This window comes from Girardinichthys multiradiatus, chromosome 24 (assembly GCF_021462225.1).
Source record: "Girardinichthys multiradiatus isolate DD_20200921_A chromosome 24, DD_fGirMul_XY1, whole genome shotgun sequence".
Lineage (NCBI taxonomy): Eukaryota > Metazoa > Chordata > Actinopteri > Cyprinodontiformes > Goodeidae > Girardinichthys > Girardinichthys multiradiatus.
This window is the reverse complement of record NC_061816.1, coordinates 5,120,635-5,145,605: the sequence shown is the minus strand read 5'-3', so window position 1 is coordinate 5,145,605 and position 24,971 is coordinate 5,120,635. Positions and strand designations below refer to the sequence as shown.

Sequence of the window (24,971 nt, the reverse complement as noted above, 5' to 3'; positions counted from 1 at the left end):
AGTCAGAACCTTGGTCATTTGGTCTGTGCTCATAATGTTTCATAGATCCAGCCTATGATTAGTCAGCAAAACTTCCACCTATAGGAGAAAAATTGATTGTTAATAAATGAGCTGCATTTCCTAGGAACACTGTCTTCCTCCTGGATGAGCATCACCTGTTGAAAAACTTTCATCATTGTTTGTTTCACATATTCAATCAGATCTTTATATTATACCAGTAGGTGAAGTTGTTAGTATCTCATGTAGACTGACATATACTGTTGCATTTGGAGAAGATCTCAGATTAAATAAACTTAGTTAGAGCTTCAATCCAGGTTCATTTTGTGTCTGCAGACTTTAGCCAATGTTTATTTATTTATTTTTTTATACATAATGAGCAAAATTCAAAACATTTTCAAAAGGCAGATTGTGGCAGAATGTAGACAAAACTATTTATGAATTGACAAAATAACATTCATGCACACAATCACCATATTAAAAGTCTCTACTTCTAGAGAATCACTAAACTTCTGGGGGCCAGTTTTGGCCCGCGGACCTTGAGTTTGACACATGCAGGGTAGAGTTACAATCTTTATCAGACCTTTCAGCAGAGACAGAGTTCTGCTGTTTGCAGAAGTTTTATCTTTGTTTTCAGGCAGCTGCATCTCTTTGTCAAGGTCGTTTCACAGAGCTGAAATTTAACTTCTCTCAAAGAGGAAAAATCAAGAATGCACAAAATCTGAGCCAAATATGGAATTATTTCCCTGTAAAATGAATCTTTTGCATTTTATCATGGTATTGTTGGTAGTATAACACCATTATAACCATTATAAACCTCTGTTGTTAGTGAGGACGCTCTAAGGTAGCAGTAAATGTCCAACAAGACAGGATTTGAAGCTTTAACATGAAAACATTTCAACAATATTAACCCAGTCTGAACTAACCAGTTCCTAACAGCTCATCTGTCAAACCAAGAAACCAACGTTTAAAACTGAAAGGTTTCTCTCTTGATATGATGATAAAACAACATAGAAAACTAACAAGCAGTGTTTGTTTTCATTGATTTGGACTCAAACTCATGCTAAATAAAAAGAAATGCAGAAAGCAATAATTTCTCCCAGTGTGACAATAGAAAATGAAGAACAGCGCCCTCTTCAGCTCGCTGGCTTGATCCTTCATTCATATGGACCAATGTATGAATGTTCAATAATGAAACGGCTGATTGATCATTTCTTTGTTAGGAGCTCTGATGTAAACTAGATCATTTTCTGTCCATTAAAAAGAAGCTGAAATAAAAAGCTACAGGCTGGTTTTATGGTGATGAGGAGCTAAATTCATGGAGAATAACTTTAAAACTCTGTTTGGTCAGATTATCATCATCCTACTGGAGATTTTTCTCTCTCTCTGAATCAGCTTGAACACAGTTAATTTCATCTCAGCTGAGGTTTTGAATGTCCTCTATGATGAAATGTAAAAGTTCAAAGGTCATGATTCCTTTGATCAGTGACCTTTCTGTAGACGTCTGGAAAACTGGACGTTTCATTTCTCTGGAAGCAGTTTGCAAATCTGTTCATGAAACAAACTCTGGACATTTTAATCTGTCTTGCTGCTTCCTGGATGATATTTTTCTAACTCTGAGTTTCTGTTGGAACATCTGGTTTTAGACGCTGCATCTGATTGTTGGTCTCATTGTAAAAGATGATTGTGTCACATGACTAGCTTCAGCTTTTAGTTTAGAAAGTTCAGCCTGAAAGATCAGACAGTAAATAAAATCCCAGAGATGATTAGAATCAAACATGTTTAACATGTAATTTCATCACATGCAGGACAGACATGAACAAGATGGAGTCCATCAGTAGTGTGTGGTTGTATTTATGCAGCTCAGATCAAATCATCACTAAATGTTTCCTTCTTGTTGTTCCAGGTTTGATCGTTGGAGGTCAGGTCTTCATGAACTAACCAGGTTCTTAGTGAATCTGTTCTGTGCAGCAGCAGAGAGAGACCAGCAGACAGGAGAGAAGATGCTGGAGATGTTAGCATCAGTCTGTAGATATAAAACATTCCCTTTAGAGGAACGATACATGGATGATAAATATCAGAGTGACTTCCTGCTGGATCTGTTCTCCCAGATGAAGGACTGTGAGACTAAAACAGGTCTGAGTCTCCTTCCATCATTACAGTCAGTTTTCCAGTCAGCTCCTGCAGTCTGGACCATAAAGCTCTCAGAGAGAAAGACCTCCATCCTCCTGGAAGTGTTGAAACTCCAATCAGAGAAGAAACCAGTGAAGCTGATGGACTGGTCACATGAAGAGAGTGAAGTGAGGAGTTTCCTAGAGTTTCTACCTTATATCTCACAGCTCAGGTACAGTCCTTCTACTTCACTGTTTTAACTATTCAAGAACTTGTTAGTTCTGTCTACAAGTCTTTAACATTTATAAACAGCATCACCATGGCAACATTTATATCACACTGTGATATTTCTTCAGTGTTTTATTCACACATTGAGACTTTATTCACATGGAGTCATTTTTCAGTTACTTTATAAATTGATCCCATTTCAGAAGAAAACATTGTTCTCATTGCAGCTCATTATGGTTCTGATTCACTTCAGTTTCTTTATTATCAGCCTGAGATTATTATAGATCTATGATCACTTTGTTAAACTGAGGTCCTGTTATGTAGAAAAACATAAAAGTTATTAATTAGCTTAAAATGTTGATCTAATTATTGTTGAAATCAATGATGTGTTCAGTTAGTAGGAAGGTTCAGTTTTTACAGCTTCTTCCTTCAGTCCATCTTGTCAAACCACTTCTGATGTCTTCAGTCCACTGAACCTTCAGGGTCTAACAGGACACATGAGGCTCGGTTCTACATGTAACTGGGTTTTTATGGTTCTGTAGAACAGGAAGAAGAAAGAAATGCCAAATGTTATGTTTGTTTTATCTTAAACAGAAAATGATTCTGAGAAAAACACAGAAAACCAAACCTCTGTTGTTAGTGAGGACGCTCTAAGGTAGCAGTAAATGTCCAACAAGACAGGATTTGAAGCTTTAACATGAAAACATTTCAACAATATTAACCCAGTCTGAACTAACCAGTTCCTAACAGCTCATCTGTCAAACCAAGAAACCAACATTTAAAACTGAAAGGTTTCTCTCTTGATATGATGATAAAACAACATAGAAAACTAACAAGCAGTGTTTGTTTTCATTGATTTGGACTCAAACTCATGCTAAATAAAAAGAAATGCAGAAAGCAATAATTTCTCCCAGTGTGACAATAGAAAATGAAGAACAGCGCCCTCTTCAGCTCGCTGGCTTGATCCTTCATTCATATGGACCAATGTATGAATGTTCAATAATGAAACGGCTGATTGATCATTTCTTTGTTAGGAGCTCTGATGTAAACTAGATCATTTTCTCTCCATTAAAAAGAAGCTGAAATAAAAAGCTACAGGCTGGTTTTATGGTGATGAGGAGCTAAATTCATGGAGAATAACTTTAAAACTCTGTTTGGTCAGATTATCATCATCCTACTGGAGATTTTTCTCTCTCTCTGAATCAGCTTGAACACAGTTAATTTCATCTCAGCTGAGGTTTCGAATGTCCTCTATGATGAAATGTAAAAGTTCAAAGGTCATGATTCCTTTGATCAGTGACCTTTCTGTAGACGTCTGGAAAACTGGACGTTTCATTTCTCTGGAAGCAGTTTGCAAATCTGTTCATGAAACAAACTCTGGACATTTTAATCTGTCTTGCTGCTTCCTGGATGATATTTTTCTAACTCTGAGTTTCTGTTGGAACATCTGGTTTTAGACGCTGCATCTGATTGTTGGTCTCATTGTAAAAGATGATTGTGTCACATGACTAGCTTCAGCTTTTAGTTTAGAAAGTTCAGCCTGAAAGATCAGACAGTAAATAAAATCCCAGAGATGATTAGAATCAAACATGTTTAACATGTAATTTCATCACATGCAGGACAGACATGAACAAGATGGAGTCCATCAGTAGTGTGTGGTTGTATTTATGCAGCTCAGATCAAATCATCACTAAATGTTTCCTTCTTGTTGTTCCAGGTTTTATCATTGGAGGTCAGATCTTCATGAACAAACCAGGTTCTTAGTGAATCTGTTCTGTGCAGCAGCAGAAAGAGACCAGCAGACAGGAGAGAAGATGCTGGAGATGTTAGCATCAGTCTGTAGATATAAAACATTCCCTTTAGATGAACGATACATGTATGATGAATATCAGAGTGACTTCCTGCTGGTTCTGTACTCCCAGATGAAGGACTGTGAGACTAAAACAGGTCTGAGTCTCCTTCCATCATTACAGTCAGTTTTCCAGTCAGCTCCTCCAGTCTGGACCATAAAGTTCTCAGAGAGAAAGATCTCCATCCTCCTGGAAGTGATGAAACTCCAATCAGAGAAGAAACCAGTGAAGCTGATGGACTGGTCACATGAAGAGAGTGAAGTGAGGAGTTTCCTACAGTTTCTACCTTATATCTCACAGCTCAGGTACAGTCCTTCTACTTCACTGTTTTAACTATTCAAGAACTTGTTAGTTCTGTCTACAAGTCTTTAACATTAATAAACAGCATCACCATGGCAACATTTATATCATACTGTGATATTTCTTCAGTGTTTTATTCACACATTGAGACTTTATTCACATGGAGTCATTTTTCAGTTACTTTATAAATTGATCCCATTTCAGAAGAAAACATTGTTCTCATTGCAGCTCATTATGGTTCTGATTCACTTCAGTTTCTTTATTATCAGCCTGAGATTATTATAGATCTATGATCACTTTGTTAAACTGAGGTCCTGTTATGTAGAAAAACATAAAAGTTATTAATTAGCTTAAAATGTTGATCTAATTATTGTTGAAATCAATGATGTGTTCAGTTAGTAGGAAGGTTCAGTTTTTACAGCTTCTTCCTTCAGTCCATCTTGTCAAACCACTCCTGATGTCTTCAGTCCACTGAACCTTCAGGGTCTAACAGGACACATGAGGCTCGGTTCTACATGTAACTGGGTTTTCATGGTTCTGTAGAACAGGAAGAAGAAAGAAATGCCAATTGTTATGTTTGTTTTATCTTTAACAGGAAATGATTGTGAGAAAAACACAGAAAACCAAACCTCTGTTGTTAGTGAGGACGCTCTAAGGTAGCAGTAAATGTCCAACAAGACAGGATTTGAAGCTTTAACATGAAAACATTTCAACAATATTAACCCAGTCTGAACTAACCAGTTCCTAACAGCTCATCTGTCAAACCAAGAAACCAACGTTTAAAACTGAAAGGTTTCTCTCTTGATATGATGATAAAACAACATAGAAAACTAACAAGCAGTGTTTGTTTTCATTGATTTGGACTCAAACTCATGCTAAATAAAAAGAAATGCAGAAAGCAATAATTTCTCCCAGTGTGACAATAGAAAATGAAGAACAGCGCCCTCTTCAGCTCGCTGGCTTGATCCTTCATTCATATGGACCAATGTATGAATGTTCAATAATGAAACGGCTGATTGATCATTTCTTTGTTAGGAGCTCTGATGTAAACTAGATCATTTTCTCTCCATCAAAAAGAAGCTGAAATAAAAAGCTACAGGTTGGTTTTATGGTGATGAGGAGCTAAATTCATGGAGAATAACTTTAAAACTCTGTTTGGTCAGATTATCATCATCCTACTGGAGATTTTTCTCTCTCTCTGAATCAGCTTGAACACAGTTAATTTCATCTCAGCTGAGGTTTTGAATGTCCTCTATGATGAAATGTAAAAGTTCAAAGGTCATGATTCCTTTGATCAGTGACCTTTCTGTAGACGTCTGGAAAACTGGACGTTTCATTTCTCTGGAAGCAGTTTGCAAATCTGTTCATGAAACAAACTCTGGACATTTTAATCTGTCTTGCTGCTTCCTGGATGATATTTTTCTAACTCTGAGTTTCTGTTGGAACATCTGGTTTTAGACGCTGCATCTGATTGTTGGTCTCATTGTAAAAGATGATTGTGTCACATGACTAGCTTCAGCTTTTAGTTTAGAAAGTTCAGCCTGAAAGATCAGACAGTAAATAAAATCCCAGAGATGATTAGAATCAAACATGTTTAACATGTAATTTCATCACATGCAGGACAGACATGAACAAGATGGAGTCCATCAGTAGTGTGTGGTTGTATTTATGCAGCTCAGATCAAATCATCACTAAATGTTTCCTTCTTGTTGTTCCAGGTTTGATCGTTGGAGGTCAGATCTTCATAAACAAACCAGGTTCTTAGTGAATCTGTTCTGTGCAGCAGCAGAAAGAGACCAGCAGACAGGAGAGAAGATGCTGGAGATGTTAGCATCAGTCTGTAGATATAAAACATTCCCTTTAAAGGAACGATACATGAATGATGATTATCAGAGTGACTTCCTGCTGGTTCTGTTCTCCCAGATGAAGGACTGTGAGACTAAAACAGGTCTGAGTCTCCTTCCATCATTACAGTCAGTTTTCCAGTCAGCTTCTCCAGTCTGGACCATAAAGTTCTCAGAGAGAAAGACCTCCATCCTCCTGGAAGTGATGAAACTCCAATCAGAGAAGAAACCAGTGGAGCTGATGGACTGGTCACATGAAGAGAGTGAAGTGAGGAGTTTCCTACAGTGTCTACCTTATATCTCACAGCTCAGGTACAGTCCTTCTACTTCACTGTTTTAACTATTCAAGAACTTGTTAGTTCTGTCTACAAGTCTTTAACATGTATAAACAGCATCACCATGGCAACATTTATATCATACTATGATATTTCTTCAGTGTTTTATTCACACATTGAGACTTTATTCACATGGAGTCATTTTTCAGTTACTTTATAAATTGATCCCATTTCAGAAGAAAACATTGTTCTCATTGCAGCTCATTATGGTTCTGATTCACTTCAGTTTCTTTATTATCAGCCTGAGATTATTATAGATCTATGATCACTTTGTTAAACTGAGGTCCTGTTATGTAGAAAAACATAAAAGTTATTAATTAGCTTAAAATGTTGATCTAATTATTGTTGAAATCAATGATGTGTTCAGTTAGTAGGAAGGTTCAGTTTTTACAGCTTCTTCCTTCGGTCCATCTTGTCAAACCACTCCTGATGTTTTCAGTCCACTGAACCTTCAGGGTCTAACAGGACACATGAGGCTCGGTTCTACATGTAACTGGGTTTTCATGGTTCTGTAGAACAGGAAGAAGAAAGAAATGCCAAATGTTATGTTTGTTTTATCTTTAACAGGAAATGATTGTGAGAAAAACACAGAAAACCAAACCTCTGTTGTTAGTGAGGACGCTCTAAGGTAGCAGTAAATGTCCAACAAGACAGGATTTGAAGCTTTAACATGAAAACATTTCAACAATATTAACCCAGTCTGAACTAACCAGTTCCTAACAGCTCATCTGTCAAACCAAGAAACCAACGTTTAAAACTGAAAGCTTTCTCTCTTGATATGATGATAAAACAACATAGAAAACTAACAAGCAGTGTTTGTTTTCATTGATTTGGACTCAAACTCATGCTAAATAAAAAGAAATGCAGAAAGTAATCATTTCTCCCAGTGTGACAATAGAAAATGAAGAACAGCGCCCTCTTCAGCTCGCTGGCTTGATCCTTCATTCATATGGACCAATGTATGAATGTTCAATAATGAAACGGCTGATTGATCATTTCTTTGTTAGGAGCTCTGATGTAAACTAGATCATTTTCTCTCCATTAAAAAGAAGCTGAAATAAAAAGCTACAGGCTGGTTTTATGGTGATGAGGAGCTAAATTCATGGAGAATAACTTTAAAACTCTGTTTGGTCAGATTATCATCATCCTACTGGAGATTTTTCTCTCTCTCTGAATCAGCTTGAACACAGTTAATTTCATCTCAGCTGAGGTTTTGAATGTCCTCTATGATGAAATGTAAAAGTTCAAAGGTCATGATTCCTTTGATCAGTGACCTTTCTGTAGACGTCTGGAAAACTGGACGTTTCATTTCTCTGGAAGCAGTTTGCAAATCTGTTCATGAAACAAACTCTGGACATTTTAATCTGTCTTGCTGCTTCCTGGATGATATTTTTCTAACTCTGAGTTTCTGTTGGAACATCTGGTTTTAGACGCTGCATCTGATTGTTGGTCTCATTGTAAAAGATGATTGTGTCACATGACTAGCTTCAGCTTTTAGTTTAGAAAGTTCAGCCTGAAAGATCAGACAGTAAATAAAATCCCAGAGATGATTAGAATCAAACATGTTTAACATGTAATTTCATCACATGCAGGACAGACATGAACAAGATGGAGTCCATCAGTAGTGTGTGGTTGTATTTATGCAGCTCAGATCAAATCATCACTAAATGTTTCCTTCTTGTTGTTCCAGGTTTTATCATTGGAGGTCAGATCTTCATGAACAAACCAGGTTCTTAGTGAATCTGTTCTGTGCAGCAGCAGAGAGAGACCAGCAGACAGGAGAGAAGATGCTGGAGATGTTAGCATCAGTCTGTAGATATAAAACATTCCCTTTAGAGGAACGATACATGGATGATGATGATGATGATGATGAATATCAGAGTGACTTCCTGCTGGATCTGTTCTCCCAGATGAAGGACTGTGAGACTAAAACAGGTCTGAGTCTCCTTCCATCATTACAGTCAGTTTTCCAGTCAGCTCCTGCAGTCTGGACCATAAAGTTCTCAGAGAGAAAGACCTCCATCCTCCTGGAAGTGTTGAAACTCCAATCAGAGAAGAAACCAGTGAAGCTGATGGTCTGGTCACATGAAGAGAGTGAAGTGAGGAGTTTCCTACAGTTTCTACCTTATATCTCACAGCTCAGGTACAGTCCTTCTACTTCACTGTTTTAACTATTCAAGAACTTGTTAGTTCTGTCTACAAGTCTTTAACATTTATAAACAGCATCACCATGGCAACATTTATATCACACTGTGTGTTAGGTATTATTATGTCAACTCAGAGGCAAGAACGATACAGTCAGTTTTACTTGCAGCAAGGGTAGCTCACTTTGCAGTCCAGACTACAAAGTTTTGACACCCTATCTCTTTATTTATATGCACAGTTCAACAAACAGTTCAGACAGGGTGTGAGTGTGTGGCTGAAAAGAGGCTGGTTCCCATGGGATGTGATTCAGCCTAGTGTGTGTGTGTGAGTGTGTGTGAATAGATAACGACACACACAGGGAGGGCTGCATACCAGAGCATGGTACAAAGCGGAGTGCAGCTGCACTACAGCACAAAGTTTTTACATGAGTGATAACAAGTTTTCACACCCATCCAACAGTCCCTCCTTTTTATCACGAGTAAAAACATTTAATATAAAAACAAATAAGAAAAAATACTCTGTATGATCAGAAACCCATGGACGGTAAACAGATTATATTTTGTGGGAAATACACATACGGCCCCGCCGCCCTCGACGACCAATAAAAGTTAAATGTTGATTAATACTTGAAAACATAAAAATAAAAGAATAATACTTCAGGAAAACAGTGAAACATAATAAAGGAATTTAAAAATCTGCCCTGTTTATGTCATCATTGTACTTTTTCACATTTCACTTAAACAACAACTTCTTTCGATTTTTTGCTGTAAGGTCATTTTATGAAATACAATGTCTGAGTACACTCAGGCTTTTGATGTGATTTATTTACAACATGTCATCATAATCGTCCCCTTCATTTTCGTGCATTTCCACCTGGTTCAGTGTTGCATATGTTACCGTGACTGACTGAGTTACTATTCTTTGTACCATGCATTTGCAACATGGGATAATACATATTGACAGGAGACACAGAAGGCCCATGCATGCTATTACTGCAACTAAGAGAACCTTAGAACCTTGGGAGTGCATGGGCATTATGGAACACACATAACAATCAGTTTTATTTTGAGTTTTAGCTGTGTCATACACGATACCAGTTATTCTGCAGAAATGGATCTGCGTCATGTGTCCGTCAGTGGTCTGAGATGGGTCCCGTCTGTTGTCCACCTTTTCTGCGGTGTCCTCTCTCCTGGGTCCTGTAGTGATAGAAGAATAAGTAATGCTGCCAGTATAAAGCTCAGGCTTATCAGTCCTGTCCACATGGTACAGAGAGCCATTTTATAAGTTGGGCGCAGATCAGCTGTTTTCTTCACCGGTTTGAGACACTGGGCCCTATGGGTCCTCCAGTCCCTTTGTAGCCGGGCTTCCTCTGCTACCCCGTCGGTTGATCTGGCTCCTGTAACGGCAAAACTGTCTTACAGTGGCTTTTATGGATCCAGGAAGGCCTCTCTGCTATTTTCAGAGCTGTGGGCGTTGTCAGGAGTACTTGAAATGGCCCTTTCCGACCGAGGAGTGGTCCAATATTTCCTGTGGAGTGTCTTAATCAGGACCAGGTCTCCAGGCCTCAGGTCGTTCTGTGGGATAGGAGCAGAGGTTATCGGCAGACCACTGGACATTTGTGCTTCTTTTGTCTGCAACATTTTATTCATCCACTCAGCTAATGAAGTTTCCTGTTGTGCTTTCTCTATTTCATTCATATCAGAAGGCAGAGGAAATGGTCTGCCATGTACTATTTCAAATGGAGTGAGGTCAGTTTGATTTGGAGTTATTCTCATCCATAGTTTGACCAGAGACAGACAGTCTGGTAAGGTTAATGTAACTGTGGTTTGCAGTAAGTTCTTTAAGTTAATAAATGCTTTTTTCCCCTCTTCTGTCCAAATAATTTTGTCCCTTAATGTCATGTTTGTCCCATAAATCATAGATTATAATTGTTGCACTATGGCTGCATAGTCGGGCAGCCACTCTCTACAGAAATTACAAAGTCCTAAAAAGGACATTATTTGCTGCTTTGTTTTTGGTTTCGGGGCTTCCTGTATGGCTGTTTTTCTGCTATTCAGCAGGGAGCGGCCGTTTTGTGATAAGATGTGCCCCAGATAAACCACTTCTGTCTGACAAAACTGTAGTTTATTTATTTTTATTTATTTTTTGATGTAGATGTTTCAACACGGTTATTGTGGCCTCTTCACAGTGTTTTTCTGTGTCTGATGCTACTAAAATGTCATCCACATATAGCAGAACTTGACTGTGTTCTGGTATTATGCAGGTGCTCATTGAGTACCTTAATGCATGTGTATAAACATGTGGGCTTTCACTGAAGCCTTGTGGAAGCCTAGTATAGGTGTATTTTTTCCTTTAAACTGAAAACCAAACAAATGCTGTGACTCTTCATGCAGTGGTACTGTGAAGAAAGCATTGCTAAGATCTACTACTGAGAAATACTTTTTGTCTGGGGTCAGTGAATGCAGTAATGTGTGTGGATTTGAAACATCAGGAGCTGCATGCTCTACACGTAGCGTCAGGTGCTTCTCTTAATATTCCTGATTTTAACATGTCCTGTATTACTGGCTTAATACCTTCTTCAGCTTCTGCCTTTAAGGGGTATTGGCGGACTAATGGCCTTTTTTCAGATATTAGTTTAACCTTGTATGGTGGGAACCCCTTTATTATCAGTTGATGATTGTGACCACAGTTCAGGTGGGACAGCAGATAGGGCAGGATGCATGTTGCTCTCTTTGCTCTCAGCTAAACCCTGTATTTGTCCCTCTGACTCATCTAAATGGGTCCTTGGATGGACTTTGACTGTCCACCCTAGAGTGAGCTTCCAGATTCCTGTATTAGGATCTACTTTTGACATGTCAGTGCTGTTCCTACAGAGGTTTAAAGCCTCTATTTTTCCAAATTCTTATTATTCTTTTTTATCATATTTTATTTTATTGGGGACTTTATTTTATCTTTTTTTTTTTTTTATAAAGTAAGTCCTTATTACATTTAAAAATGAGATCACTATTTTTGGTAGTTGCTATTATTTTGATTAATGCTTAGTTTAGTTCTTATTAAAAATAAAAATAAAAACTCACTCACTGATGAACACAAAAAATGAAGGGCATATTATATCTTATAATCTTAGTTTATCTTACCCAGTTTTATAGATACAACATACAGTTTCAGTCAGCTTTGTATTTAGTTCAAGTAACTAAAGTTTGTTTCAATTAACTCAAGTTTTCTCTATTTCAGTCCAGTCCAGTAATTCTGTTAAGGTTCATTTCATCTTATGTTAAGTTTGAGTCTAATTCGATCATTTTGAACCTGACTGGAAAACGTCTAAACGTCTGTTAAAATCTTTTTGTTTTACCATAGAAAACTGACCTAATATTATTATGGTAATGTTGAGGACTCTAATTTTTACATAACATGAAACAGACATTTATTTCACGAAAACAGAAAATCAAACACAGACATTTGGCCACATGAAAGTTTAAATACCCTGTTTGTAAAAGAATTGTGAAAAATTGAAGATGGATCTATAAACTTTCTTATGGTTATCAGTATTTTCAATACAGGTAGAACCTTTGCCATCTTTATATGATTTTTCGGAAAAGATTCTGGAAACCTTATTAAGATATAAGTTTGGCAAAGATCATCAGAACATCAGACCTTTATTAGCGCTTTTAAGGTCCCTCAAAGATGTATTACAATGAAATCAGTCATTCCCATTCACACACATTCACACACTACTTAATTATTTCTCTGTCAGTCATTTTATTTGCAAAAGGTTGAACATAATTTGACTGCTATTATTCTTAAAATGCACATTGTTTCCTCATAACCCCTTTTGTTTCCACAAGGTCTGTTTTGAACGCTTCAATTATTTTTTATTCACCAAGATAATAAGGTGGTCTTAGTGGGGTCCACCTTAAAGGTGTTATCTGTTGGGTGTCATGTTATCATTGTCAGGTCAGTGAGGTTCATAAGTCAGTCAGAACCTTGGTCATTTGTTTTGTGCTCATAATGTTTCATAGATCCATCCTATGATTAGTCAGCAAAACTTCCACCTATAGGAGAAAAATTGATTGTTAATGAATGAGCTGCATTTCCTAGGAACACTGTCTTCCTCCTGGATGAACATCACCTGTAGAAAAACTTTCATCATTGTTTGTTTCACATATTCAATCAGATCTTTATATTATACCAGTAGGTGAAGTTGTTAGTATCTCATGTAGACTGACATATACTGTTGCATTTGGAGAAGATCTCAGATTAAATAAACTTAGTTAGAGCTTCAATCCAGGTTCATTTTGTGTCTGCAGACTTTAGCCAATGTTTATTTATTTTATTTTTTTATACATAATGAGCAAGATTCAAAACATTTTCAAAAGGCAGATTGTGGCAGAATGTAGACAAAACTATTTATTGATTGACAAAATAACATTCATGCACACAATCACCATATTAAAAGTCTCTACTTCTAGAGAATCACTAAACTTCTGGGGGCCAGTTTTGGCCCGCGGACCTTGAGTTTGACACATGCAGGGTAGAGTTACAATCTTTATCAGACCTTTCAGCAGAGACAGAGTTCTGCTGTTTGCAGAAGTTTTATCTTTGTTTTCAGGCAGCTGCATCTCTTTGTCAAGGTCGTTTCACAGAGCTGAAATTTAACTTTTCTCAAAGAGGAAAAATCAAGAATGCACAAAATCTGAGCCAAATATGGAATTATTTCCCTGTAAAATGAATCTTTTGCATTTTATCATGGTATTATTGGTAGTATAACACCATTATAACCATTATAAACTTCTGTTGTTAGTGAGGACGCTGTAAGGTAGCAGTAAATGTCCAACAAGACAGGATTTGAAGCTTTAACATGAAAACATTTCAACAATATTAACCCAGTCTGAACTAACCAGTTCCTAACAGCTCATCTGTCAAACCAAGAAACCAACATTTAAAACTGAAAGGTTTCTCTCTTGATATGATGATAAAACAACATAGAAAACTAACAAGCAGTGTTTGTTTTCATTGATTTGGACTCAAACTCATGCTAAATAAAAAGAAATGCAGAAAGCAATCATTTCTCCCAGTGTGACAATAGAAAATGAAGAACAGCGCCCTCTTCAGCTCGCTGGCTTGATCCTTCATTCATATGGACCAATGTATGAATGTTCAATAATGAAACGGCTGATTGATCATTTCTTTGTTAGGAGCTCTGATGTAAACTAGATCATTTTCTGTCCATTAAAAAGAAGCTGAAATAAAAAGCTACAGGCTGGTTTTATGGTGATGAGGAGCTAAATTCATGGAGAATAACTTTAAAACTCTGTTTGGTCAGATTATCATCATCCTACTGGAGATTTTTCTCTCTCTCTGAATCAGCTTGAACACAGTTAATTTCATCTCAGCTGAGGTTTTGAATGTCCTCTATGATGAAATGTAAAAGTTCAAAGGTCATGATTCCTTTGATCAGTGACCTTTCTGTAGACGTCTGGAAAACTGGACGTTTCATTTCTCTGGAAGCAGTTTGCAAATCTGTTCATGAAACAAACTCTGGACATTTTAATCTGTCTTGCTGCTTCCTGGATGATATTTTTCTAACTCTGAGTTTCTGTTGGAACATCTGGTTTTAGACGCTGCATCTGATTGTTGGTCTCATTGTAAAAGATGATTGTGTCACATGACTAGCTTCAGCTTTTAGTTTAGAAAGTTCAGCCTGAAAGATCAGACAGTAAATAAAATCCCAGAGATGATTAGAATCAAACATGTTTAACATGTAATTTCATCACATGCAGGACAGACATGAACAAGATGGAGTCCATCAGTAGTGTGTGGTTGTATTTATGCAGCTCAGATCAAATCATCACTAAATGTTTCCTTCTTGTTGTTCCAGGTTTTATCGTTGGAGGTCAGATCTTCATGAACTAACCAGGTTCTTAGTGAATCTGTTCTGTGCAGCAGCAGAAAGAGACCAGCAGACAGGAGAGAAGATGCTGGAGATGTTAGCATCAGTCTGTAGATATAAAACATTCCCTTTAGAGGAACGATACATGGATGATGAATATCAGAGTGACTTCCTGCTGGATCTGTACTCCCAGATGAAGGACTGTGAGACTAAAACAGGTCTGAGTCTCCTTCCATCATTACAGTCAGTTTTCCAGTCAGCTCCTGCAGTCTGGACCATAAAGTTCTCAGAGAGAAAGACCTCCATCCTCCTGGAAGTGATGAAACTCCAATCAGAGAAGAAACCAGTGAAGCTGATGGACTGGTCACATGAAGAGAGTGAAGTGAGGAGTTTCCTACAGTGTCTACCTTATATCTCACAGCTCAGGTACAGTCCTTCTACTTCACTGTTTTAACTATTCAAGAACTTGTTAGTTCTGTCTACAAGTCTTTAACATTAATAAACAGCATCACCATGGCAACATTTATATCATACTGTGATATTTCTTCAGTGTTTTATTCACACATTGAGACTTTATTCACATGGAATCATTTTTCAGTTACTTTATAAATTGATCCCATTTCAGAAGAAAACATTGTTCTCATTGCAGCTCATTATGGTTCTGATTCACTTCAGTTTCTTTATTATCAGCCTGAGATTATTATAGATCTATGATCACTTTGTTAAACTGAGGTCCTGTTATGTAGAAAAACATAAAAGTTATTAATTAGCTTAAAATGTTGATCTAATTATTGTTGAAATCAATGATGTGTTCAGTTAGTAGGAAGGTTCAGTTTTTACAGCTTCTTCCTTCGGTCCATCTTGTCAAACCACTCCTGATGTTTTCAGTCCACTGAACCTTCAGGGTCTAACAGGACACATGAGGCTCGGTTCTACATGTAACTGGGTTTTCATGGTTCTGTAGACCAGGAAGAAGAAAGAAATGCCAAATGTTATGTTTGTTTTATCTTTAACAGGAAATGATTGTGAGAAAAACACAGAAAACCAAACCTCTGTTGTTAGTGAGGACGCTCTAAGGTAGCAGTAAATGTTCAACAAGACAGGATTTGAAGCTTTAACATGAAAACATTTCAACAATATTAACCCAGTCTGAACTAACCAGTTCCTAACAGCTCATCTGTCAAACCAAGAAACCAACGTTTAAAACTGAAAGGTTTCTCTCTTGATATGATGATAAAACAACATAGAAAACTAACAAGCAGTGTTTGTTTTCATTGATTTGGACTCAAACTCATGCTAAATAAAAAGAAATGCAGAAAGTAATCATTTCTCCCAGTGTGACAATAGAAAATGAAGAACAGCGCCCTCTTCAGCTCGCTGGCTTGATCCTTCATTCATATGGACCAATGTATGAATGTTCAATAATGAAACGGCTGATTGATCATTTCTTTGTTAGGAGCTCTGATGTAAACTAGATCATTTTCTCTCCATTAAAAAGAAGCTGAAATAAAAAGCTACAGGCTGGTTTTATGGTGATGAGGAGCTAAATTCATGGAGAATAACTTTAAAACTCTGTTTGGTCAGATTATCATCATCCTACTGGAGATTTTTCTCTCTCTCTGAATCAGCTTGAACACAGTTAATTTCATCTCAGCTGAGGTTTTGAATGTCCTCTATGATGAAATGTTAAAGTTCAAAGGTCATGATTCCTTTGATCAGTGACCTTTCTGTAGACGTCTGGAAAACTGGACGTTTCATTTCTCTGGAAGCAGTTTGCAAATCTGTTCATGAAACAAACTCTGGACATTTTAATCTGTCTTGCTGCTTCCTGGATGATATTTTTCTAACTCTGAGTTTCTGTTGGAACATCTGGTTTTAGACGCTGCATCTGATTGTTGGTCTCATTGTAAAAGATGATTGTGTCACATGACTAGCTTCAGCTTTTAGTTTAGAAAGTTCAGCCTGAAAGATCAGACAGTAAATAAAATCCCAGAGATGATTAGAATCAAACATGTTTAACATGTAATTTCATCACATGCAGGACAGACATGAACAAGATGGAGTCCATCAGTAGTGTGTGGTTGTATTTATGCAACTCAGATCAAATCATCACTAAATGTTTCCTTCTTGTTGTTCCAGGTTTTATCGTCGGAGGTCAGATCTTCATGAACTAATCAGGTTCTTAGTGAATCTGTTCTGTGCAGCAGCAGAGAGAGACCAGCAGACAGGAGAGAAGATGCTGGAGATGTTAGCATCAGTCTGTAGATATAAAACATTCCCTGTAGATGAACGATACATGGATGATGATTACTATTTTAAATATCAGAGTGACTTCCTGCTGGATCTGTTCTCCCAGATGAAGGACTGTGAGACTAAAACAGGTCTGAGTCTCCTTCCATCATTACAGTCAGTTTTCCAGTCAGCTTCTCCAGTCTGGACCATAAAGTTCTCAGAGAGAAAGACCTCCATCCTCCTGGAAGTGATGAAACTCCAATCAGAGAAGAAACCAGTGAAGCTGATGGACTGGTCACATGAAGAGAGTGAAGTGAGGAGTTTCCTACAGTGTCTACCTTATATCTCACAGCTCAGGTACAGTCCTTCTACTTCACTGTTTTAACTATTCAAGAACTTGTTAGTTCTGTCTACAAGTCTTTAACATTAATAAACAGCATCACCATGGCAACATTTATATCATACTGTGATATTTCTTCAGTGTTTTATTCACACATTGAGACTTTATTCACATGGAATCATTTTTCAGTTACTTTATAAATTGATCCCATTTCAGAAGAAAACATTGTTCTCATTGCAGCTCATTATGGTTCTGATTCACTTCAGTTTCTTTATTATCAGCCTGAGATTATTAGAGATCTATGATCACTTTGTTAAACTGAGGTCCTGTTATGTAGAAAAACATAAAAGTTATTAATTAGCTTAAAATGTTGATCTAATTATTGTTGAAATCAATGATGTGTTCAGTTAGTAGGAAGGTTCAGTTTTTACAGCTTCTTCCTTCGGTCCATCTTGTCAAACCACTCCTGATGTCTTCAGTCCACTGAACCTTCAGGGTCTAACAGGACACATGAGGCTCGGTTCTACATGTAACTGGGTTTTCATGGTTCTGTAGACCAGGAAGAAGAAAGAAATGCCAAATGTTATGTTTGTTTTATCTTTAACAGGAAATGATTGTGAGAAAAACACAGAAAACCAAACCTCTGTTGTTAGTGAGGACGCTCTAAGGTAGCAGTAAATGTCCAACAAGACAGGATTTGAAGCTTTAACATGAAAACATTTCAACAATATTAACCCAGTCTGAACTAACCAGTTCCTAACAGCTCATCTGTCAAACCAAGAAACCAACGTTTAAAACTGAAAGGTTTCTCTCTTGATATGATGATAAAACAACATAGAAAACTAACAAGCAGTGTTTGTTTTCATTGATTTGGACTCAAACTCATGCTAAATAAAAAGAAATGCAGAAAGCAATCATTTCTCCCAGTGTGACAATAGAAAATGAAGAACAGCGCCCTCTTCAGCTCGCTGGCTTGATCCTTCATTCATATGGACCAATGTATGAATGTTCAATAATGAAACGGCTGATTGATCATTTCTTTGTTAGGAGCTCTGATGTAAACTAGATCATTTTCTCTCCATCAAAAAGAAGCTGAAATAAAAAGCTACAGGCTGGTTTTATGGTGATGAGGAGCTAAATTCATGGAGAATAACTTTAAAACTCTGTTTGGTCAGATTATCATCATCCTACTGGAGATTTTTCTCTCTCTCTGAATCAGCTTGAACACAGTTAATTTCATCTCAGCTGAGGTTTTGAATGTCCTCTATGATGAAATGTTAAAGTTCAAAGGTCATGATTCCTTTGATCAGTGACCTTTCTGTAGACGTCTGGAAAACTGGACGTTTCATTTCTCTGGAAGCAGTTTGCAAATCTGTTCATGAAACAAACTCTGGACATTTTAATCTGTCTTGCTGCTTCCTGGATGATATTTTTCTAACTCTGAGTTTCTGTTGGAACATCTGGTTTTAGACGCTGCATCTGATTGTTGGTCTCATTGTAAAAGATGATTGTGTCACATGACTAGCTTCAGCTTTTAGTTTAGAAAGTTCAGCCTGAAAGATCAGACAGTAAATAAAATCCCAGAGATGATTAGAATCAAACATGTTTAACATGTAATTTCATCACATGCAGGACAGACATGAACAAGATGGAGTCCATCAGTAGTGTGTGGTTGTATTTATGCAGCTCAGATCAAATCATCACTAAATGTTTCCTTCTTGTTGTTCCAGGTTTTATCGTTGGAGGTCAGATCTTCATGAACAAACCAGGTTCTTAGTGAATCTGTTCTGTGCAGCAGCAGAAAGAGACCAGCAGACAGGAGAGAAGATGCTGGAGATGTTAGCATCAGTCTGTAGATATAAAACATTCCCTGTAGAGGAACGATACATGGATGATAAAAATCAGAGTGACTTCCTGCTGGATCTGTTCTCCCAGATGAAGGACTGTGAGACTAAAACAGGTCTGAGTCTCCTTCCATCATTACAGTCAGTTTTCCAGTCAGCTTCTCCAGTCTGGACCATAAAGTTCTCAGAGAGAAAGACCTCCATCCTCCTGGAAGTGTTGAAACTCCAATCAGAGAAGAAACCAGTGAAGCTGATGGACTGGTCACATGAAGAGAGTGAAGTGAGGAGTTTCCTACAGTGTCTACCTTATATCTCACAGCTCAGGTCAGTGTTGCTTTGATATAAACACAGTTGGTAAAACTCATCAGAATCAGCTGCTACATCTGGTCTCACATTATATTTAATGCAGTTTTTCTCCCTCTTTGTCTCATCTTTCCTGGTTTCTCTGTGTTTCAGCTGTGATCCAGGGTTCTTCCAGAGTGTTTGTTCGTCACTATCAGTGAAATCCAGAGAGGAGGTCCAGCAGCTGGTGTCTCTGCTGCAGCTCCTGAACTTCAACCTGCTGCTAACAGGAGAGTTACGCAGGAAAACCTGCAGCTCTGTGGGCAGAGTTCTCCAACTGTGTGGATCTAAAGTGGATCTGATCCTCACCGCCAGCAAGATGTCTGTTAGAGGAGCCTCCATCCTCTTTAGATCTACAACACAGCTCCACAGTCTGAGGCAGGAAACTGGAGAACATCTCTTCTTCTTCTAACACCACTTATCATCCGTCATGTTGAACCATCAGTTCTTGATGTCCATCATCTCTGTTCTTCTGTCTGATTTCAGACTTTCCAACAACGTGGCCTTGTTCTTGTCTCAGTGGGTAAGAAGAGGCAGAGTGTCCTGTCCTCTGGTTGTTGAAGAGCTTTCTGTGGTGTCCACCAAAGCTCCACCATCACAGAGAGTCTTGTTGAAGGTTGGCAGCAGTTTGGCGTCTCTGCTGAGGTTCTGGACAGTTGGACGGTTAGACCTGACTGAGTCCGGCCTCCCTGCTCAGAGTCTCCTCAGTCTGCTGCTTCATGATGCTCCTCTCACAGTCAGGTAAATGTCTTCCTCATCTCCATCAGCTGAACTAAACACAGATACCTTCAGAAACACAGTAAGGATTTTATCTGTGGACTCTGCAGACTGAGTGAAGAGAGTCTCCAGCAGCTTCTGGTCCTCCTCCATGAGGTCCAGGATCAGGACCTGACGTTGTCCTTCTTGAATAAGTTTGGTGGAGACCTGAGCTCCTGCCAGTTGAACTGGGAGCTTCTTCACTATCTGCTGCAGCAACCGTCAGCTCAGACCATCACTGTGAACCTGAAGAAGAACCGCTTCTTACAGGAGAGAGCTACACAGCTGCTGCCCTTTCTGCACAGGATGGTGCTTCAGAGGTGGAGGTTTTGTCTTCTTCTAATAAATAGTTAGTCTGATCTTCATCCAGCAGCTTCTGGTTCCTCTAACTAAACTAAGAGTTGCTGTGGATCCTCTGTCTGCTTTCAGGCCCAGTCCCAGCTTTGTGAGGACTTCCATCAGAGAGATCTACAGAGGTCACAGCAGTCACATGATACCCAGTCTGCTGAGGTCATTGGATCATGTGATCAACCTGAGCTGCACAGAGATGGACTCAGAAGACTGTGCTGCTCTGATCTTCATCCTCAGACACAGTGATGGAGTTAGACTGAAGCTGCTGTGGAGCTCCATCCCAGCAGAGGGAATACAGTCCATCCTCCGTATGCTGCACACAGTTTCTGATCTCAGGTCAGATATTAGCGCCTGTTCCTCAGGGCTACCTACCATAACAAACCGTTCCCTCCTGAACTTTAACTGGATGGTTTTCTATCTTCTCTGTTCCCCAGTGTGGACAGGAACCAGCTGCTGAGCTTCATCCACTGCTGCGCTGCCTCTGACAGCCAGCAGGAGGCAGCATCATCCCTGCTGAGGACTCTGCAGCACAGCTTGGACCTGTCCTGCTCCTCCTTCGTGGAGCTACCAGAGGAGGACCAGGCTGATCCTCTGAGAGTGACGGCTGCTGACTGCAGGGCCGTCTCCACCATCCTGAGACACAGCAGCAGGGACACACAGCTCCACCTGAGAGACTGTGAGGTGGAGGACAGCGGGCTGGACCTGCTGTTTCCGGTCCTGGACAGGGTCCGTTTCAGGTGAGGAAGAGCGCTGATGAAGATGAAGCAGGGAGAAGCTTGTTCACATTCATGTTGATGTTCTTTGCTCTGTTCCTCCTGTTTAGAGTCAGTAAGACGGTTCTGGTCCAGCTGCTGACCCTGCTTGCTGTGGACAGCGAGACGGACACAGTGAGACGGGCCGTGTCTCTGTTTAGAGCCCTGGGAGAAGAACTGGATCTGAGTCACATCACACTGGATCAGAGGCTCTGTGGAGCTCTGGTTCTGATGCTGGACAACTCTGAAGGTCTAACAGAACTGGACCTCAGTCACTGCCAGCTGACGGACCAGCTGCTGCTCCAACTCATCACACATCTGCACAAAGTCCAAGTCCTGGAGTAAGTGTCCCAAACTGTCCCCTCTGTGGGAGACAAACACAAACATTCCCTCAGTTCTGATCCAAACAAAGTGGAGCAGCTGATCCACAGAGTGAGATATCAGCCAAACAGGCTTCAATGAGCCGTGATGCTCCATCCAGATCCAGGAGAGACTCCTGTCCCTGTCAGTGTCTGTATGATGAGGACACTTGTGTCTGTCCAGCAGGACCTCTGGAACCTGCTGCTCTCCTCTGTGGTTCTGATTGATTGATGGATCATGAACATGTTCCCAGTAGAACCTAACATAATGCAGAGTGTTGTGTTTGTGTTCCAGTCTGAGTCACAATAAGATCACTGATGCTTCCACTGATCAGCTACTCCACCTGGTCTCCATCAACCCCTCCATTGGTTCTGTGAGGTGAGCAAACATTCATTAGTTCATGTGAAAAATATTTATTTGTTATTTTATCTCTAAAATATTTAGATACAAACGTTGCTTCTCTTCTTCCAGGAGGGAAAACATAAATTAAATGATGCTTAGTGACCTTGAAGGGTCCAAACCCTCTTTAGCTCCTCGTTTCTAGTTTCTTGACAGAAAACATGATGTTGTCTTCCACATTAAAAGTTTGAAAATATGGTTGGAGAAAAGTGAAAGACACCATCATGAAGATATCTAAATATGGATGAAAGGTGGTTGGGACCAAGAAGGATTTCCTACGTCGTTGTTTGTCTAAATCTGGGCAGGACCTGTGGGCACTAAATATAGATAAGGACCAGCTGACCTTAAATAAGTCATAAAAAAGAAAATTATTGCCTAGAATCAATAATATGGAATTAAATATAATATTTTACAGAAATAAAGCTCAGATTGAAATAGAGTAGAGCCATGGATTGGAAAAAAAATCAGAGTTGATTTTGAACAAGTGTTGGTTCGTCCATTTTGGTCAGAAAAACGTCTGCGTCGAAGCTCTGACATCATCAGAACTTATAAAAAGCCCAGGAAACAAACTTTTAACCATCATTTCCTGCTGTAGCTCACAAGACTACGTTCAGAGGGATCTCTGGAGAAACAGAAGCTTGTGGGCGGGTTTACTTTTCCTCCACACTGGTCATTCCTGGAAGAACTTGAAAGCTGGACATCTGTCTGATACAAGAAGATCAGAAGATCCATATCCTGATCGAAGACCGTCAGACGCGACCCAGGCGTAGGTGAAACCAACAGGTTGTTACCAAGGAGACGAGTTTCCTCCTTGTTTTTCAGTCGACTGCAACGGTTCCTCATATGTTCCCCGTTTTGGATGCAGGAGAAGTTTACCTTTTTGAGTTGATCACAGACCTTTAACACTCTGGTTCCCCCTGGTTTATTCTTCAGACCCACGACCCATCCTCAAGCCGGTGAAAAGAAGAAATCAACGTCAAAGTGATTGCGTTCTTTTTATAATAAATGGGATAGGTGTATTTAGAGGTCTGGGCAGGATGAGGCATAGTTAAGGTGATTTAGAATCAGCATTAGTTAATCCAAGGTATCAACTAGTTGCATGCAACACTGATTGAAGTGTTTTATGCTGAACTGGTTTGATTTACTGTCTGAATACTGTGGAAGCGCAACGAGCGGTTGGCCTCAAGTTTGGATGCGTTCGTCCTGCTGATTGTCAATCAGCCAGGAGTTAAAGCTGAACTGTGGAAGTTTTTCATTTGAACCAGACTGCAGTCTGGACCTCGTGGCCTGGCCACTCCATTGTTCGTTCCATCATTTTATTACCCTTGGGGTTTTTCCACTGAGCTCCTCAGAGTTTTATGACCCTTCAAGGTTTGGGGCCACCAGCTGTTAGTGGCTAAGGCTGCTAGACGCTCTGGGTCCGGGCCGTGGACCTACCGTTCTACCAGCTGATAGCCGCCGTCGAGACGCAGCAACGGAGAAAGTCTTCACAGCGTAGTGGTTTTGTTCATCTTTCCAAGTTGATCCAAATTGTTGTTTTATTCTCATTTGTCCATAAACTGCTGGTTTGATCTCATCTCCCCTCCAACACATATCTTTATTTTTGATTATTAGTCTACGTCTTTTTGTAGAATCGTGAATATTTAGTTAGGTGAACATTGTTGGACCAGAATAGTTTGATTGAAAGAGGAACTATTGGTTTAATTAATGTTCACAAAGATAAAGAGTGTTTGTGTTAATTTTGTGTAAAAGTGATTATCTGTCAAGATAAGGTTAGCGTTCCAAACCATTCAGAGAAACGGTTAATAACACAGTGACATTTGGCCTGGTTTTGTTTAATAATTATCAATTATTAATGATAATTAAAAGTCCCACCTTGGTCCCATCAGAATATTTTCCCAAAGATCTTGTGGATCATCAACATGTTTTTTGGGCCTTTGTGTTCTTCATGTTCAGCAGTGGTTCTGGTCTTGGAGATCTTCTGTTGAGTCCAGTGAGGTCTGCAGAGCTGTAGATGTTCTGGGTTCTTCTGTGACCTCCTGGTTGAGTCGTTGATGACTTCTTAGCGTAATGTTGGTCGGTCATCCTCTCCTAGGAAGGTTCTCCACTGTTCCATATTTTCTCCATGTGTGGATCAAGGTTCTGACTGTGGTTCTCTGGGTCCCAAAGCCTTTGAAATGACTTTTTAACCCTTTCAGACTGACAGATGTCAGTGACTTTGTTTCTCATCTGTTCTTGAATTTCTTGAGATTGGGCCATGATGTGTTGTTGTTTGAGATCTTTCAGCCTGCTTCATGCTGACAGAGAGGTTCTATTTAAATACATCCTTGATTGTAGAGGTCAGGCAGTGATCAGGTCTGGGTGTAGCTACTGAAACTGATTCAAAAAATACAGTTAATCACAATTAATTTATGATTTAACATGAAGGTAAAACATTTTTTCACATCGGACCAGGTTGTTTTAGAGCTTCTTTCATTAATTTATGAAATAATCATTTGAAAACTGCTTTTTGTATTTAGCAGTAATACAGAAATGTATCACTAGGAGTGGTGAATCCACTCATAACAAGTTCAGGGTGAACTGAAAGCAGCATCAGTTAATTATCAGCTTGATTTATAATTATGATTGTTGCAGCTGGAGGCTTAGATGAGCCTGTTCTGCTGAGCCAAAAGATAAATCATTATTCACAGGGTTTAGAGCTGAAAGATGATTTTATATCGTTTTATTCCTACTTTTGATTTCCACTGTTTGCCAGTGTCTTTATTTTGCTGACAGGGAAGTAAAGTTTATCACCACAAAGCATCGTTCTGTGTTGTTAAAGCAAGAAGACGCTACGAGACTTCAGATTTCGTAGCGTCTGTGATTGACATTTACTCCATCTTGAACTCAGTGAT

At 39.0% G+C, this 24,971-nt stretch overlaps 2 protein-coding genes across 3 annotated transcripts in view; both read left to right on the top strand.

Annotated features, from left to right (window-relative positions):
* The window catches only part of LOC124861907, a 41,493-nt gene that overhangs the window by 14,913 nt on the left and 1,609 nt on the right, over positions 1–24,971 (top strand). For both annotated transcript variants that reach the window (XM_047355875.1, XM_047355874.1), the window contains 9 exons: positions 1,904–2,341; positions 4,055–4,492; positions 19,574–19,837; positions 19,946–20,200; positions 20,287–20,535; positions 20,645–20,902; positions 21,001–21,303; positions 21,390–21,659; positions 21,973–22,056. In XM_047355875.1, coding sequence (XP_047211831.1) covers positions 1,904–2,341; positions 4,055–4,492; positions 19,574–19,837; positions 19,946–20,200; positions 20,287–20,535; positions 20,645–20,902; positions 21,001–21,303; positions 21,390–21,659; positions 21,973–22,056 — 2,559 coding nt within the window. The remainder of the gene's footprint in view (positions 1–1,903; positions 2,342–4,054; positions 4,493–19,573; positions 19,838–19,945; positions 20,201–20,286; positions 20,536–20,644; positions 20,903–21,000; positions 21,304–21,389; positions 21,660–21,972; positions 22,057–24,971) is intronic.
* Positions 6,404–15,166, top strand: LOC124861908. The gene is made up of 3 exons (XM_047355876.1): positions 6,404–6,643; positions 8,357–8,809; positions 14,690–15,166. Exons 1-3 carry the CDS (start codon positions 6,411–6,413, stop codon positions 15,153–15,155), a joined length of 1,152 nt encoding a protein of 383 aa, XP_047211832.1. The 5' UTR covers positions 6,404–6,410; the 3' UTR covers positions 15,156–15,166.

What these genes read in the sequence shown, in the direction of transcription:
- LOC124861908 (XM_047355876.1), top strand. Translation starts at nt 6,411, where the DNA reads ATGAAGGACTGTGAGACTAAAACAGGTCTGAGTCTCCTTCCATCATTA. An exon ending in CCTTATATCTCACAGCTCAG is followed by an intron (nt 6,644 to 8,356) that starts GTACAGTCCTTC and finishes TTGTTGTTCCAG; the next exon opens with GTTTTATCATTGGAGGTCAG. An exon ending in CCTTATATCTCACAGCTCAG is followed by an intron (nt 8,810 to 14,689) that starts GTACAGTCCTTC and finishes TTGTTGTTCCAG; the next exon opens with GTTTTATCGTTGGAGGTCAG.